Source organism: Aplysia californica, unplaced genomic scaffold (assembly GCF_000002075.1).
Source record: "Aplysia californica isolate F4 #8 unplaced genomic scaffold, AplCal3.0 scaffold00010, whole genome shotgun sequence".
Taxonomy (NCBI): domain Eukaryota; kingdom Metazoa; phylum Mollusca; class Gastropoda; order Aplysiida; family Aplysiidae; genus Aplysia; species Aplysia californica.
In genome coordinates, this window is record NW_004797280.1 from 2,123,127 (window position 1) to 2,140,103 (window position 16,977).

At 39.4% G+C, this 16,977-nt stretch overlaps 1 protein-coding gene across 1 annotated transcript in view; it reads right to left on the reverse strand.

Annotated features, from left to right (window-relative positions):
• Window positions 1–7,685: 7,685 nt before the first annotated feature.
• LOC101861013 overlaps window positions 7,686–16,977 on the reverse strand; it is a 15,760-nt gene continuing 6,468 nt past the window's right edge. The window contains exons 3-9 of the mRNA XM_013083200.2: window positions 16,529–16,634; window positions 14,816–14,936; window positions 11,442–14,084; window positions 10,711–10,911; window positions 10,004–10,122; window positions 9,196–9,325; window positions 7,686–8,497 (exon numbers count right to left, since the gene is read on the reverse strand). Of these exons, the coding sequence (XP_012938654.1) occupies window positions 8,325–8,497; window positions 9,196–9,325; window positions 10,004–10,122; window positions 10,711–10,911; window positions 11,442–14,084; window positions 14,816–14,936; window positions 16,529–16,634 (3,493 nt within the window). The 3' untranslated portion in view covers window positions 7,686–8,324. The remainder of the gene's footprint in view (window positions 8,498–9,195; window positions 9,326–10,003; window positions 10,123–10,710; window positions 10,912–11,441; window positions 14,085–14,815; window positions 14,937–16,528; window positions 16,635–16,977) is intronic.

Below are 16,977 nucleotides of genomic sequence, written 5' to 3' on the forward strand. Positions count from 1 at the left end.
CCTTTCCGATTCATGCCAATTTTCAGTACGTTATCGAGGAAGGTTTTCTGGTTCTAATGACACCAAAATCATTTCCGTTGCATTTTTTTTTTTACCCCCATAGTGTAATGCACAGCTAAAGTCATTCGCCTATATTGGTTGAAATCAACTATACCTGAAATAGGGAAAAAGCAGACAACTAATAATGTAGAAAGGGACTTGCATACTGCAGTCGAGCATGCACATAGCAAATCTTTTAATAATGATGTACGAATTTTGCTATGTTCGTGTTCTGAATACAAAGATAAGAATATATGTATAAGAAAAAATGTGAGACCTGAAAATCTGGTATATGCATGCTAGACTATAATATGATTGTTTCAAATAACAAGGTGAAGAACAAAACATTTTATATCAAAGGACAGTAACAGAAGACCATCTTCCATATTTAATTGTTCAACAGTACAAGTATAAAGAACATAAAAACGAACATAAGGCATTCGAATTAAAAACATGTGCATTGTTAATGAATAAACAAACAAACAAAACTGCACCTTAAAATATTCTAAATCATTTCAGGGGGGCTCTTGTGGTCAAGAGGTACAGTATTCACCTCTCATTCAATAAGTGAATAGGTCTCTGGTTCATAACCTGAGTTTTCCCTCATTTTCATCTTTGCCTCTACTGATGCAAGGAACGCCTTCATAAAGCCAGGCTCAACCAGTCTTACCATCAAATAGACTTGTCGCAACACGTAATTGGTCTATTTAAAGATCAAGAAAATGTATTAGTGCAAAAATCAAGTTAATAATAAATTGTAGGCATATTACTTAGATAAAATGTAACTCGCATAAAAATCATGATGGTTGGATAGGAAAAAATAAAAACCTCTATAAAAATTGGAAGATCATGCTGCTGAACTGACCGTAGGGCAGAGGTGTGAATTTAGCATCTCATCAATATATTATATACATGTGACAAGTACGAAGTGTACCATTGATTAAATTGCCTTTAAAAATCTATGTTCTGGAGACATAATACAATGGAAGAAATCAATTAAAATCAAGAAAATGGATTCACACTTTCGCATAGCTTGATAAAAATAAATAGCTGCTATACAAACAGTGATAGTACTCACTAAACAGGTCAAAATACGTATGGATCCGAGGAGGATGTGGGAATGTGACTGTCCAAGTATGAAAATGATTCATCAAGGATAAAAAGTGTAGTACAAGAAACTTTTGCAAAGCTGAGATGTGTGTCTCTTGAGGAGGACTGGCCACCAATTTGTACACTTTCTAATAAAGTTGTTTCACTAATACCTGCATCCCTTGGTAATCTCTGACAAAGCTGAACTTGAACAATGAGGTGCTACAACAAAAATCATTAGTGGACATATCCTGCTCAATTGCTGTCAAAATTTATAACATGCAAAAATCATTGGGACCTACATGGCCCCACTTTTCTGCATATGTACATATCTGCATACGGTCAAACCATGTTATTAGTGTTATACCGATTACCTTGGGACGAGCATGAAGTTGGTGGCATTGCACGGCTGGCGGTAAAACAAGGTCTTCTCTTAAAAAGTAGAGTCTGCTCATCGTCAAAGGAAATAATTCTGCCATTACTAGATGAATAGCAATATCATAATGAAAGGGTTTACTGGCTTACTCGTACCAAATTGTACAGAAATAGCGAGTCATTGATTATTGTGATTTTGAAGGCCTTGCTTTAAAATTTATTTCCCTGATCAGTCAAGCATGAAAACTTTCTGCCATTTAGACTAATGGTAGAAGACTGGTAGTGACAAACTGTGTGCAACCTCGCCTCATCTAGATCTATTTTCCACGATTGCTATGCACAGGGGAAAAACAATTATAAAACAGTCACAGCTCCAGCTCAGCATTACATCATAAACACGAAAATTCAAATTGAAAACTACAGGAACTGCCAGATCTGAGGTTACTTGTCACTTGTCACACGCTTGCTGCCTGAGCTCTACAAGACAGGGCTGGGAGGTGGGATGGGCTGGCCGGGAGCAAAACAGCAACAAGCACCATCTCACAGAATCACGCGTGGGAGGACCGGGAGGTTATCACTGTACGCACAGCTGCAGTGTGGGTGCCATGCTCTTTGTACAGTGTGTACTAACCTCTGACGGCCAGTTCACTGGCAATGTTGCCACAAATTTACATTTGTTTAGTAAGGACCGTACAACTCAGGCTGTTGGCAGATGGCAGTTTAAAGAGGTTAATTGTTTGTATAGCATTCCTTTTCGTGCACTTGCAAAATTTACTTTGAAAATGCCAAGTTCTCATACAATCAACAACAAACGATTTTAAAAAACTGTAAAGAATACAAATATTTTACATACATCTTCAGTTACATGAAAAAAGAGTTACTATTTGACCCTGCTTTCCAGGAAGAGCAAAAGAACACTTGTACTTAATTCCATAGAAAAAATAATTTTTTTCAACAGCTATATATACATGTAGGCTATAAAAAAAAGATACATAACAGAAGTCAGCCCAACAACAGCTTGAGAGTGTGGCAACAGGAAAAGAACACTCTCATAACTATTCTTTCACTTCAAAACAGGGAAAATTAGAATTATTAAGTATTCTCTGTGTTCATAACCAAAACAAAATTCCTCAACAACAAACGAGTAAGAACAATACACCATCATAGTCATGTTGAGACAAAATTAAAATCTCTGCTATTCTGGGTTTTTTTATTACAGACAATGATGGTAAACAACATGTCTCAGTCCGATTATATTATCAGTTCATATACTCAAATCTTCTTACATTAACTCTTTCACTACCAGGAGGTTTTCCTCACCTGGACCGGGCCCCATCTATGACCTACTTTCTGATTCTGCCTACCGTCGGCAGAGCTGCCAAGAGCCACGGAAATTCCAGGACAGCCACGGGAATGAGTGCCCACCGAACTTTTGTCCCGATAATTTTTTTAAAAACAAGATCCCAGACGAGCAAAGTAATTATATGCCTGTCATTTTTTTTACCTGTACAAAGAGTAAATAATGACATCAATGTGGATTTATATTAGTCGAACCTGTGTAAGACGGCCACGCATTGTCGAGGGGAAAAGTGGCCGTAAAAGACAGGTGGCCGTCTTAAGCAGGACTGATCAAAATGAAGTAAACAAACCATTTACTCTTTAGGTCCCATCTGGAGGTGGTTGCATGCTTAGGACTCCCCTAGGGCTGATTAAAATGAGTTTTTGTTTTTGTTGTTGTTGTTTTATTTCTTTTGAAAGGGGGGAGAGGATAGGTCAAAACAAAACTAAATGTTTCAGACGAGGAAGGCCAAGTGTCATAGTAAAACAAAGAAATGGGTCGTCACCACTCGGCAAACAAGCAACACTTCTGTCACGAGTTTCTGTTGATTTCTCTTGTTATGGACTGGGTTTACGATTGTGTTGTGGGCGGGCCTTATAGGTTATGACGGTTCACATGCTTCCCTTACCAGCAGCTGAAAATTTATTGTTACCCATTGGTCAACTTGGGTAAACTTTGGGAGTGACCTAAGCAACACAACAGTTTCATCCCTTGGAGGGACTGACAACAACAACAGGTGAATGAATTATGACGCCTTGTCCACAACGTCAGGGGAAAATGCACAATTTTTGACAAAGTCTGGCTGTCTTAGACAGGTAGATTGGGTCCTGGGTTGATAAAATAGGGTGGCCGCGGCTGCGTTAGACAGGTGCCCGTTTTACAGTTAAATATTATTTAATAGAAAAAACGCAAGGGGGAAATGGAAAGTGGGCGTCATGGCAGCTTCGACTGTATTTTTTTTTCTTCAATTTATTAGTTTTGTTACCTTTGGCTTTAGATAATCATGAATTCTGGATTATTCAGCGGAAAGTAAACATTGCCCTGTGTCTACCCCTTGAATTATGCCACTATCAACCCTACCATCTACTTCAACATGCCAGCACAATCTCCAGAAAGCCTTCAGCTCCTGAGTACATCATCAGCAACTTTTTGAAAGTAAATGTTGCATGCACCTCCTCTAACTTATGATAAAGAGTATTTTCTGTATTTTAAACTTTAATAACTCTGTTACCTGTTGTTACCCCTCTGTCATATGTTGGTCTCACTGTTTGTAAGAATTAGTTCTCACACTCATAGCTCTTTTTTTAGAATGTTTGTAGCGCGATTACGCGCTGTACTGGATGTGCCACTGAAGTCATGGAAATATGTGAAAAGGTTTTTGATACTTGGCAGCTCTGCGTAGGACAAAATAAAGATTTTGAGTTCAATTTTCAATTATATTAGCCACATGTATTATATATGAAAATAAAGGGGAAATAATTACCTATCTCAATATGTTGCTTAAAACAATCATTTTTCAGCCTGAAATTTCAGTTTCGATTGTTTCAAAAGTAGGTATAGTTTTGAAGCAGGAAGTGGCGAGGCTTGCGGTCCAGCGTCGGGAGTAAGACAGGCTGTGAAACACGGCTCACGGTAGTGAAAGAGATAAATCCTAGTAACGCAATACACATGAACAAAACAAACTTAAAAAACAGTATTGTTTGTTTAGTATAGGGTTTTACGGCGCTCGCAACTGCATAGGTCATATGAGCGCGCGGGACACACCTAATATTTTTCAGTTGGTAGGAAATTTGGAATTTTGCCCGGGTGGCGGCCGAAGCCTACTCTTGTCGATTTTAGACCACCAAGGGATCTTTAACGTGCGCAACTTGCACACGGGCCCTCCGAGATTTTTCGCCCTTGTCTGAGAAGGCTAGGTGTAGATCTTTCCTACCAGAAGATCAGGGGTGTGGCAGAAAGACAGCAGTTAGGAGGAGCCAAGGAGTAGCAGTAGAAAGGCTGCAGAAAGAGCCAGGAGCCCAGAGGAGGGGGCAAAGGAGGTGAGGGGGTGGGGGCAGAAAGTGGAAATGACAGCAGACAACAGAACATTGTTAGAGATCAGGAAAGGATGGGAAAGGAGACAATTTTAGAGAAGAAAATTTTTTGGTCGCTACCCGGAATCGAACCCGGGACCTTTGAATGAGAGGCCAACACCTTAACCTCTAGGCCACGAGAGCCCCCAAAAACAGTATGCATACGTTGTAAGTCACAAACTGCATATAAGAAATGAACAATAGCAGCCAGCTCTCCACCTCACCCCCCCTCCATATACATGTAATATGTGGTTACGGATTTCTGTAATAAGAATTGATGAAAGTGGAAACAAACTTACATTGTAACCCTTGAGCACATTTTAATCATTCGACAACAGTAAAACGGCACAAGGTAACATAAAAACCAAGGGAAATCATCAAAGTGATATAGGGTTACAATCAGAGCTGTTAAAGCACCTTTAAAAAGGTACTTAAGTACAAATTTAAGTACAGTCTAAAGTATGTACTTAAGTACAGTAAAAGTACTTTCCTGTAAAATATACTTTCCTGTAAAATGTACTTGAGCACAAGTACGTTTTAAAAAGTACTTATGAGTACATCTTGAGTACTTTCTGCTAATGTGCTAAAACACTTCAGTGCTAATGCAAAATATCATATTGAATAACATATCTAGTATATTTGACAAATTATGCTATTTATTACAAAAAATGTAAACAGTATACAAAACATTTGAATATACGCACTGAACGTAGAAGGAAATGGTCCGTGAAATTGAAAAAAACCCAAACAAACAGACGCAACTACTGAGTAAGTGATATTATGAATAGAACTCGTTTGAGCAAAACAATATGATCAAATGTAAGTCAGTCCGAGAGGTTGGAAAGTTCTACAGGAAAAGTATCCAACTTGGAAAATGTAGAGACAAAGTTGCTCTTAATCTTAAGAAAACATAACATTGATGAAAATGGCCAGGAAAGAAATGGAAAAGTACATTGAATTCTTCATTAACATATCTTCAAGGAATCAATGTAGCCACCCAAAAAATGTTAAAAAGAAATTTAGGTAGCCTAAAAAATTGTTAGATATACATAGAGAACTCAGTTTCAGTTTCAATCGATTATAATAGAGGTAAGACAGATTTTGGTCACACTGTGTAGTCTACGGCGCCCACGGCAAACAAAAATACATGTAGCTTCCAAGAGTCTAGTAAGTGTAGTGTAATCAAAGATTCTCTACTACAGTAGTCTCCGCCTAAGATCCCGGTGCTCGGGAGCAAGGGAAATCTGAGCCGACGAAGTCAAGGAAGAATCTACAGTGACCCATGAACTGACGTGACCCTTGAGTGGGTTTATGATGACATGAAGGCGAGCAAAGAATGGTCAACCTTGATGACCATTCACAGTGGCATGAGGCATGCTATACACTCATTATCCTATTGTGAGTCTCGAGATCTGTATCTATGTTTATCCAGTTGCCCCTCCCCTTTACCTGTCCAAAAATTTTAGCTTTCTATCTCTGATTGAGTCCCCCCCCACCCCCCCCTGACTTTGTCGTTACACACCATTGCGTTGTGACCACACCAATTAAAATTCAAAATTCAGAAATTCAGGCTGTCTCGAATAGAGAAAAACTGCCTTCAATGGTCAGGGAAGAGCTCACAGTTCCATGTGATCCTGCCTGCAGCGAACTTGTAGGCCCTACCCACCCAGGGAGTGATGTAAGTTTAGGTGGCGAGCTCAGATATGTGTGCGATGTTTGGAGAAAAGAAACGCATCGGTCAGTTCACACCTCGGTGTGATCCAGTCTGGGGCAAACATTGTACCGTTTCATGGAGTTTTACAACACTTGTGTGATCACATTCACGAGAGTGGCTGATCTTTAATGCGACGGGCCGTTTTTTAATTCAACTGTTAACTCTTGGTTGATTTGCAGTGCCTGCCTGGGTGTTTGTTCCGTAAATTATGATCAGAAATGCTGGCACTTACTCTTTCATTAAGCTTCAAAAGTACTCAAAATGTACTTTAAAAATACTCAAAAGTACTTTTATAAAAAGTATCAGAGTAGAGTAAAAGTACTGGTTCTCAAAATGTACCAGAGTACAGTAAAAGTACAGTATATTGTAACGTAAGTACAAGTACCGGAGTACCTGTACTCCATGACAACCAGCTCTGGTTACAACTAGCTAACAACTCAATAGCACATGACATGAAGTATGATGAGGATTTCAATTCCATGATGACTCTTAATTCAATGGCTTCGTTGTGCTATGCACGAATAGTGCTACAGTGGAACTCGGATTCAACGAGGTTGCTGGGCCTGACCTAAAATCTTGTTGAATCCAAGTGTTCATTATAGCAAATATGAGGTTTTCTATAGATCATTACAGGCATTGAGCAAGTAATGTATAAAGAGAAATAACAAGCTGTACCTGAAATGCCTGCATAATATTAGCAGTGCAAAAAAAAAGTCTACTTCGTTTAAATGCCCGCCTGTGTCATCTCGATTGTTTGCCAAAAAGATGTGTTGCTGAGTAGAGCCTAGCGTACGCCAACTTTTGATTCCATAGACCAGCGCACAATTCATTACGTAGATCTAGGTCAAGACTAGCTTATCATTGTAATATTGATCAGTCGTCGGGGGAAAAAAATAGTGACGCGTTTGCATCTGCGACGTTCCATGCCCGGACCGATGATCCCACCACCCCCCCCCCCCAAACGCACAGTCATACGTGTGCAGGCCGCCTATCCGACCCAGACACACGCTAGGCCTAGCACAGACACACGCTCGTGCCAACAACGGTATGAAAGAAGACCATTGATTGGTCGCATTTAATCGGCTAAGTGAATAATGGTTCACGATGCAGGTGCAATGGATGGTTTCCGGGGATAAAGTTTGCTGAGGGAGAAAAATGAGCGAAGCCACGTCTGCGGGGGGTGTTCACCATGGCGACCCCGTTGAATCCGAGCTTGCTGATTTCAGTGCTCGTTAAATCCGGGTTATTTTTCTTGATTTTAAAGAAGGAAAAAAAATGGGGAATCCATCTCCTCTCGTTGAATTCGAGTTCCACTGTACATTATCATTAAGGAGTATGGACAGAAATTCAACATTCCCTTAACATCACATTTCAAGGTTTATCCTCAGTCCTCAGTCTTGCCATTAGATTAAGAGTTTGAGTTTGAGCCTTCAAGGTGTTGTTGAGCCACTTCAAAACAATGATTTTGGAGAAGGAAATTACAAAATCTTAAAACAATTGATAAAACACGACTGGTCACTGAACAGAATGAAGTTTGCAAAATGTCAATGGTAACATTACAATAAAAATGTTCTGACAATTTTGTTATCAATGAACAACACATTATCACAATAGGAAATGCAGCCAGCTCCACCACACAGAAAATCAGTCCCCACATAGGCCTACGGAACTGCTTGGTATAGAGAGTGACCCCAATCTATTGGCTACCCTTTAGATCAGGCACACAGATCTGTCGCTCTCCTTCAGCCAGAAAAATCTTCAAAGCTTTCTGCAGAAGGAACACCCCCATCATTCTGCGTTGTTGCATGGACCAAGTAGATGCCAGTCCATAGAAATCTCCTCTTTTCATGTTGGTGACTTTATGAAGGCCTGAAAAGAGAAAAACAAAAACAAATTAAAAAGCCAATCAAGTATAGAGTAAGTCTGTTGGCTGGTGGTGAAACAACAGCCAGAATTTCTTAGGAATCAATACTTGTGGCCTGGACTTCCACACCAGTAAATTTGTGTGTGTGCATGACAAATGGGCCCATATATCAGCAAATTTTGAAACTGAGATAAAATGAATGATAACTAAACTTTCAACTAAAATCTGTGGATCAATGGAAAAAAAAGTTTCACATCAAAGAAGACATAAATTGTAGGGGGAACTGCTGCTTTTTCTTTCCTCATCCTTACTATCATCATTTTTCCTCTACTACTTTTGTATGTTTGTCACTCTCTTTTGAACTGCTATTTCCAGGGTGCTTTGATGGTCGAAGCAGATTTCGTGCTGTTGAGGCTAGAGAGGTGAGCAGAGTAAGCCTGATTCCTCATTTGGACTTCTCTGTTGACATCCACCCCTTGGTGCTCATATGACCGTAGGCAATTGTGAGCACCGTAAAACCTTACTAAAACAACCTCTCAAAAAAAGCCCACTGGAAACAAAGTCTGGAACATTCCACTTTCGGGAATTACCAATTTGTAGGGAAGGTGCATCTCTATAAGAAGTGACCAACCCTGAACAAAAGCAGTAGTGCACAGAATTTTTAAAAAACAAAAAACAAATGGACATAAAAGAGTGTACACACCAATGGCTTCCAGCATGCAAGCTTCCCTAGTGTAAGCTTCCACGGGGATGACGGACTGGAAACAATGGAGAGAAACAGCACCCAGACCAGATTCCCAGATGTCCAGGATGTGCTGAACTTTAGCACTTTTCTGCAAAGTATAGAATAGATCCTTTTATTCATTAACAAATTAAGAAGATGGATTAAAAAAAGACTGGGCCTAACAGCAACAATGAATTTATGCTGGTTCACTTTAAGATTTAAAAAAATAGCTATCAACAAATGTTTGATTTACTGTTTTTTCATAGCCAGCTTGTGTCTTTTAACAATTTGCCCTCACATGGCTCATATATGGTAAAAACTCTTGCCATCAAAGGCAACAGCATTTGGGGGGAAATCCAAAGAAACTGAGTGGAAAACATCGCAGATCGGCCAGATGAGGCAGCAAAGTGTTAAAAGCACGCAGCTTAAAACATTCTGGAAGTTCCATTTTTTTTTTAAATACAAAAAAAACACAAAAAACATGCACATGGAATTCTGGACACTTACAAAGAAAAAAATATGCATGTATGACAGCCTGTATCATTTTGCTTACCTCCTGACAGTTTCATCAGATGTTCATGTGTATTGATCATAGACTCAAAATAATTCGGTGAACAATAAAAAAAATTTAAAAAACAGTTGTCCAAATTCAAATCAACTTTTAAAAATCCCAATAAAGTAGCAGACAAGTATGAGAAATTAGATATGTAGTTTGCTTTAATTAATTTCTAAGCAAGTAGTAGTAATACTACAGCTACATTATTACATTAAATATAATTAAATTTACCTTTCCTTCTTTGGCCCTTTTTGAAACTGCCTCATACAAATGACAGTACGGTCGGGCCCTTTTTCCCTTTCCCACATAGAAAATGGCACAAATAAAAGTCTTGAATATCTCTACTTCATCTGGAAAGGAAAGAAATGCAGAACAGATTATTAAGCGTATATATGACTTAAAACAAAGTAAGAGAAAAGATTATTGTTCCTATGAATCAAAGAAATGGAGCACACATGATAGCTTTACAACTTTTTCAGGGAATAAACAGGTAAACGGGGGTAACAGCTAGATTATGATTTGGTACTGTCCGTTTTAGTGTCTGAGTAAACAAGTGGCATAACTGAGGCACCTTGAACTGCTCCACCACATTTTTTAATAATATCAGTTTAAAACTTCACAGTTATCATATGCTAGCTCCCAACTGCATTATTACGTTGCCATTCAAACTATATTTCAATATTTCAACACTTAAGACAAAGCTATAAAAGATCAAAAGTAAAACGGAAATTTTTAAAAAAAAAGTTCATTATGTTACGCAATAACAAAAAAAAATCACCCTGTAGCCACAAGTATGACAGAGTTGCAGTCAAGTTAACCATGGGGTTTCAACTGATGGATCTTGAGACTCAAAAGAGTTAGTAGGCCTACTCTTCTCACAAACACAGGAAAACTAGACATAGAAGTTGGTGAAGTGGAACAAAAGAGACACGACATACTCATTGCTTTTGCCCGTAATGGCAAGTTTTCAGTGACACGAGGGTCCAACAAGAGATAGGTAAAGGATGATTTGGCAGTGCCTTCCCTCCAGTGACGACCATTGGTATTGCTAAAGGCTTGTACCATCTTCTGCTCCAGTTCTTCCAGACCAGAGCTGTCAAACTTGCCGTTCAACGCTTGTCGCAGTTCGCAGGGGAAATCTACACTCACACAAGGAGGAAAACAAAAGTAAACAATGAAAAACAAGTCAGGGCCTCGCGATACATAACAAAAGATTAAAATGTAAATGTACCCTACAAACAGTAGTTTAAAAAAAAAATCAAATTATTGAAGTAGAACCAAAAACCCAACAAATTTAATGCAATTCACATGACCAAACATTTGATGTATCATACTACTGAGAGTTCTGAATCGACTTTGGAGGTTGCATGTAAACTGCGATTTATAATAAATGTAAACACATATTTGTATCAGTTCTGAAATTCACTTTTCTGGTCAAGAGTACTTCAAACCTTCAAACAATTAAAACAGCCCTAAAGAGAAATTTCTAAATTGAATCCTATCTTCAAACCATTTGCATCATCATCATGAACCCCTCACACTTGTTTCACACCCAACCTCTTCTGCTCCCTACTTAAGTCTACTAAGGAGAACTTTTTTTAAAATGCAAGCTAAAGAAATAAGACAATAAAGTATATCTTCACAATAACAAATAGCATGTGTGTCTCACCTGGACATGTCTTGCAGATCTTCACTAGTCCTGGGTTGGACTCCAAGCTTGCTAAACGACGTAGATAAGCTTGTCTGGTGGCAGGGATCACTGGCCCAGGCATCTCCCCAAAGACCTGCAGCCTTTGAGACACTTCCTGGTTGCTGAGGCTCTCCAGGTGAGCTGGGGGCTCAATGACTGGGGTATCCTCTGCCTCAGAGAGTTCAGCAGTGTCAGAAGATCTCTCACCTGAACCGCTGCTACTGCTTGAATGATTCCATGGTGTAGAGGAGCTTTGAGAAGCACGGTCACATTCAGGGATAAGATTCTCATTGCGTGCACTCTTTGAGGCATGAGTTTGAAATTCTGAAGCTGGATCTCTTATTCTGGACTCATGCGACTTTTGGATCGAGCGCCAGTCATAGATAAGTGTTGACTGGGATTCAACGGTTCCTTTGCTAGTTACACTGTCGAGAGATCTTCGGCCAATGCTGCTACCACATTCTGAGGGAATGTGCCTTTCTATCAGAGTGACCCCTCTCTCAGGGTCCTTGTAGACATACTCCCTTACAGATACAGTACTAAACAAACTTTCATCTGACAATCGAGAAATGTTGGTTTGCCTTACTGTGCTATTGAGAATGTCCGTTACTGCCAGAGACTTTTGAACAGACTGTTCAGCAGCAAATTTATTCTTCATACTCTGTTGATCAGTTTTAATTGGGGGTTCATTTTCTTTTCTCGACTTTTTCATGCGATAAACTCTTGGAGATCTGGCCCTTTGTATGAAGCTTTCATCAGAAGTCATGATGTCAGTGTCAGAAAACAAAGCTGGAGGAGGTTTCCACCTCAATGAATTTTCTCCCGTCATTTCAGAGCATTTCCCTTGTGTTTCAGGAACTATTTGAGGTCTGACGCTACTTCCACCAGCGGACCTGTCATTAACAGTAGATTCGAGCCCTTTGACTGTGTCATCATTAAGACCATTGTCACAGGTGGCGTACGTATCTTGAGATGACCCAGAGACATTAAGACCCCCTTCACTTGTCTTGTCTTGTTTGTCAGTGAGTGAGTATGGCTCTAAGTTGTCAAGCTGGGATGGATATGAAGGGACCTCTCCAGAGTCTTCAACAGAGCATTTGTTAAGAAAGTCAGTAGTAGATAAAACAAACTCAGCCACTCTTTCCTGAGAACTTGATGAAGACTTTGGCAAGCTGACTGGAACTGGAAGATCACTTGACGAGGACTTCAGCATGCTGGAAGAGGGATTGCTTGAGGGAGACTTCGGAGAACTTGGTGGACGACCACCAGATGAAGACTTGAGGAAACTAACTGAATGACTGCTTGAGGAAGACTCTGGCATACTAGGCTGTCGGCCACTCAATGAAGACTTTGGAAAGCAAGCCGAATGAGCATTTGAGGGAGATTTTGGTATGACCATTAAATCTGAATTTTGAGTAAGAAAAACAGTCTTTTCATTGCTTACAGAATCAGAATATTCACTTCGAATTCCAGACGCCCCTGAAACTAGAGGTGGAAAATATGAACAAGGCTGCATACGAGAGAAATTTCCTTCTTTCCCCACTGGCAAAATATTAGATTCCTGATCCTGTGTTTTATGGGGGAAGTACACATCCAGGTGTTCCTGCTGCTTTCCACTCTCAGGCTGAGATGACTTTGATTTTGTAGACTGGCTGGGACTCGACCTGGAATAGTCAACATCTGAAGCTACATGTTTATTCCGATTAGGAAGTAATGAAGATAATTCCCTGCATGGGGAATGGAGTCCACTAGTCTGCATCATTCGTCCATGCATGCGTGATGGGGAATGTTTGGTACTACGATAGGCAAAAGGAGCTGACGGAGATCCATGTGGACTGGTGTGCTGCCTGTACGGAGAGTGTGGCAAGCAGCTTCTGTCACTAGGGGACAAACATCCTGCGTGATGACCATGCTGAGGGGGATTACAGCAGTGCTCTGTCACATCTTGGCTACAGTATTGAAAGGAATCTTTGTGTCTTGCCAAAGATGAATGAGCCTGTCTGGGGCCAATAATGCAATCTAAGGAGCCTTCACTTTTACTTGAGAGAGGAAAATATTTTGGTGATGAACTGGAAGCACTGTCATTGCATGTTGTAAAACAAGTCCTTGCATTACAGTTTGATCTGCATGCAGCTGCAGAGCAATGGTTATGGAAATGAGACACACTGCTATTATTAGAGGAGACAGGAGATCTGTTTGATCTATTACAACATTGATCTAGAAAAGGCGGACAGGAACAAGACTTTGAATGCCCATAGCCATTATGATGAAGACCACAGGACAACGGCGTAGCATCAAAGCCACCACAAGAATACTGAGGTTGTACCTTACATCCATTTTCATGTTGATGTCTCCTAAAAGTTTTTTCATCACATTTCATTTTACAGGAAAAGGGTTTTGAGCCCACAACAGGAGTGTTTGGTGATGTCGCATCAAAGTACACTGGTTGACCTTCAGCAAGACACTCATATAATCTGTCAGTTACAGCATTTGTATATTCTTGAGATAAGATGTCTGGATCAATCGTAGAACTATCCAAGCAACATGCGCTGTCTCCTTGGTCTCCACACATTGAAATTCTCCCAAGTGAACGATCGTTTCCATTGAAAGTCCTGGTCTCCACTGTGGATGTAAAAATATAATTGTCATCATTGACTGAAAAAAAGAGAAAAGAAGCAAAGATGGACAGTTGAACACAGATTCATCTTCATGCAATGATCATAATCTTAAAAATAAAACTGTTCCAAAACTAAAATGAGGAGACAAGACTCATATTATTTTCAATCCTTTGACATTGACTTAGCACTTACATGGGCAATGAATTAATAAACTTCCTCTCCAGTGGAGGATGAAAACAAATGTACTTACTACGGAGATAGATTTTCAGGTCACTGACTACACATAATTAGAATAAAGTAAATAGAAGGAATTTACATGCTTTCAAATAATTTCTAAATTTTCATCTCAGTTTTGTATTGTTTTGAGTCCCAAGCATGCATTGCAGGATTTAAATTTGTCACAGAAAGTTTTAAAAGACTAATATTTTTCCTTTGAAAACTTGAAGTCAAAGTCACACATATTTTTTTCCAATTTGTGACAGTTCAAGACACATCCAAAAAAGCATTCCAAGGTGGGAAGGCTACCAGCCATAATTACAACAATACATTGAAGAATAGTTGAACAATCCTGGAAGCACTATTGCATGAACTGATATTTTAGCATTGCCAAAAAGAGGAAACATTGCAAACTGGTTGACAGTGTTATTTTCATACAAATTTTTCCGTTTCAATGTAGTAAGGTTACATTTAATGACTCATTTTTCTAAACAATCACCTGCAGACACACAGCCTTACCGGTGAATTTAGGCGAGAGCACATCATCTTTGACGGTGATCAGCATGTGCTGGTATCGGAGAACTGCCTCACAAGACTTATGACCTCCTTCCACAGCCAGGTCCAAAGCAGTTTTTCCCTCCTACACAGAAAAAGATTATAATAATAATATATATTCGTTTATTTTCTGAAAAAAAAAATTATTCAGCTTTATAACCATTAACTCACTGAACCCAGATCCCTCACACGCTGCTGGGACTTTCCTTATTTTGACCATTGTCGAAACATATCAGCTGTCAGACTGATGCTTTTTCTCGTTGACAAAACACTTATACTCTGTCGTTACCCCTTGACTTTGAGCATTCCGCATCATCGGACTTCCTCCTTTTTCTCCTCGTCCATGGGAGGCCTCCCACTTTCCAGAACTGGCTTTTATGTCAAAGTTACTGTTAAAAGTTTAGCAGGGTGTACTTTTTACAAGTAGGGATTCCTCATTTCAGATGGGGCGCCGATCTTAGAGACCAGTAGAGGTCTTCCACAGCAATTACAACTCTATGGAATATGAGTACCATTAGTGAAACAATGAAGTACTGAAATCTGCTTTAGTGATAGAGCATCCAAGCACAAACTTTTAATAATCATACATGCTGTAGACTTGTAGGACCTGCTTGATCTGCATGTTATACATTTATTTTCCACAATCACAAAGAAATTGTGCAGAAAAAATAATGAATATTTTTGGTGTATCAGCATTTAAAGATACGTCACCATTCAAGGGGTAATTTTTTTTTCATTTATCAACAACCCCCCCCCCAAAAAAAGCATTTATAATATATATGTGAAACGAAATGGGTCTTTTAAAGTACCCAATTCAAAATTCTCTTTTTTCATTTGAGGGAAAATTTCACTTCTATTAATTAGTGAACAAGGACTTTCAATATGGCTGTTTGAAGATGCATTCAAAATGCCAGTATCTATTTTTTTAAAAATTTAAAAATTTATGGAACAAAACTTCAGAATTTCTTTTCAGTGGCATAAAAAAATAAATCTGAAATGCCAAAACTTCTGAGAAAGCCCTTTCCAATAGCTGGGCATAACCAGAGAACCTACAACCAAGTTATAAATAATCTTCATGACTCATGCTGAACAAGATAAAGATTAGGGACAGCACTAAGAAAAATGACATTGTAAAAACAAATCATTAAACTTAACATCCCTGAGAAAATGCAGTTCCATCCTCCTAATTTTATATATCTGCATTATTTATTGCATCCACAACCTTATCTCCACAGATGCTGATTTTGCACAAGTGGACATCAAATTAAACTATTTTAGCCCTTTGACAACTTCAAATTAAATGACAGAGACAAAAAATAATCTTCAGCCAAGGCATCAAAAAGAATGCATTTATAAGAGATATAGAATGTTGTTTATTGACAGAAGTCTAAAAAAGCATACTTCTCTAACTCAATCTGCTGACTGCTGCAGCTCAGTTGGAGCACAATCCCTCAGCGGCAGCGTGAGGAGGTGTAAATCTTTTAGCTTTCTTATGAGCTTAAAGAGCAGACAGAGATACCCTAGCTCTACGCTCAAAAGGCTAGGGCCTAAAGGATTTACAGAGAAGTAAGAGCTTTCATCCTTCCCCAACCACTTGTGAGACTGAAGATTGTGGTCCTAGCTGGGGGGTTGCACTTAACAAACAGAAAATAGGGAGAAAAAAACCCAACAACCTACTTGGTCAGGAATGGTCACATCAGCACCGTTACTGAGGAGCAGCTGCATGGACTCCACATCACCCCAGGATGCTGTTACATGGAGGGGAGTATCGTGGTCCTCAGATCTAGAAGCAAATCACAGGTGGAAAGAGATCATTTTAGTGGACATCTGAATTTTTAAATTTATTATTTTCTTGTTCTCACTTTTTTTTTATATAGTAGAGGGTTTTGCGGCGCTCACAACTGCATAAGGTCATATGAGCGCACGGGACACACCTCATACTTTTAGTTGGTAGGAAATTTGAATTTTGCCCGGGTGGCGGCCGAAGCCTTCTCTTATCGATTTTAGACCACCAGGGGATCTTTAGCATGTGCAACTTGCACACGGGCCCTCCGAGATTTTTCGCCCTTGTCCGAGAAGGCTAGGTGTAGATCTTTCCTACCAGAAGATCAGGGGTGTGGCAGAAA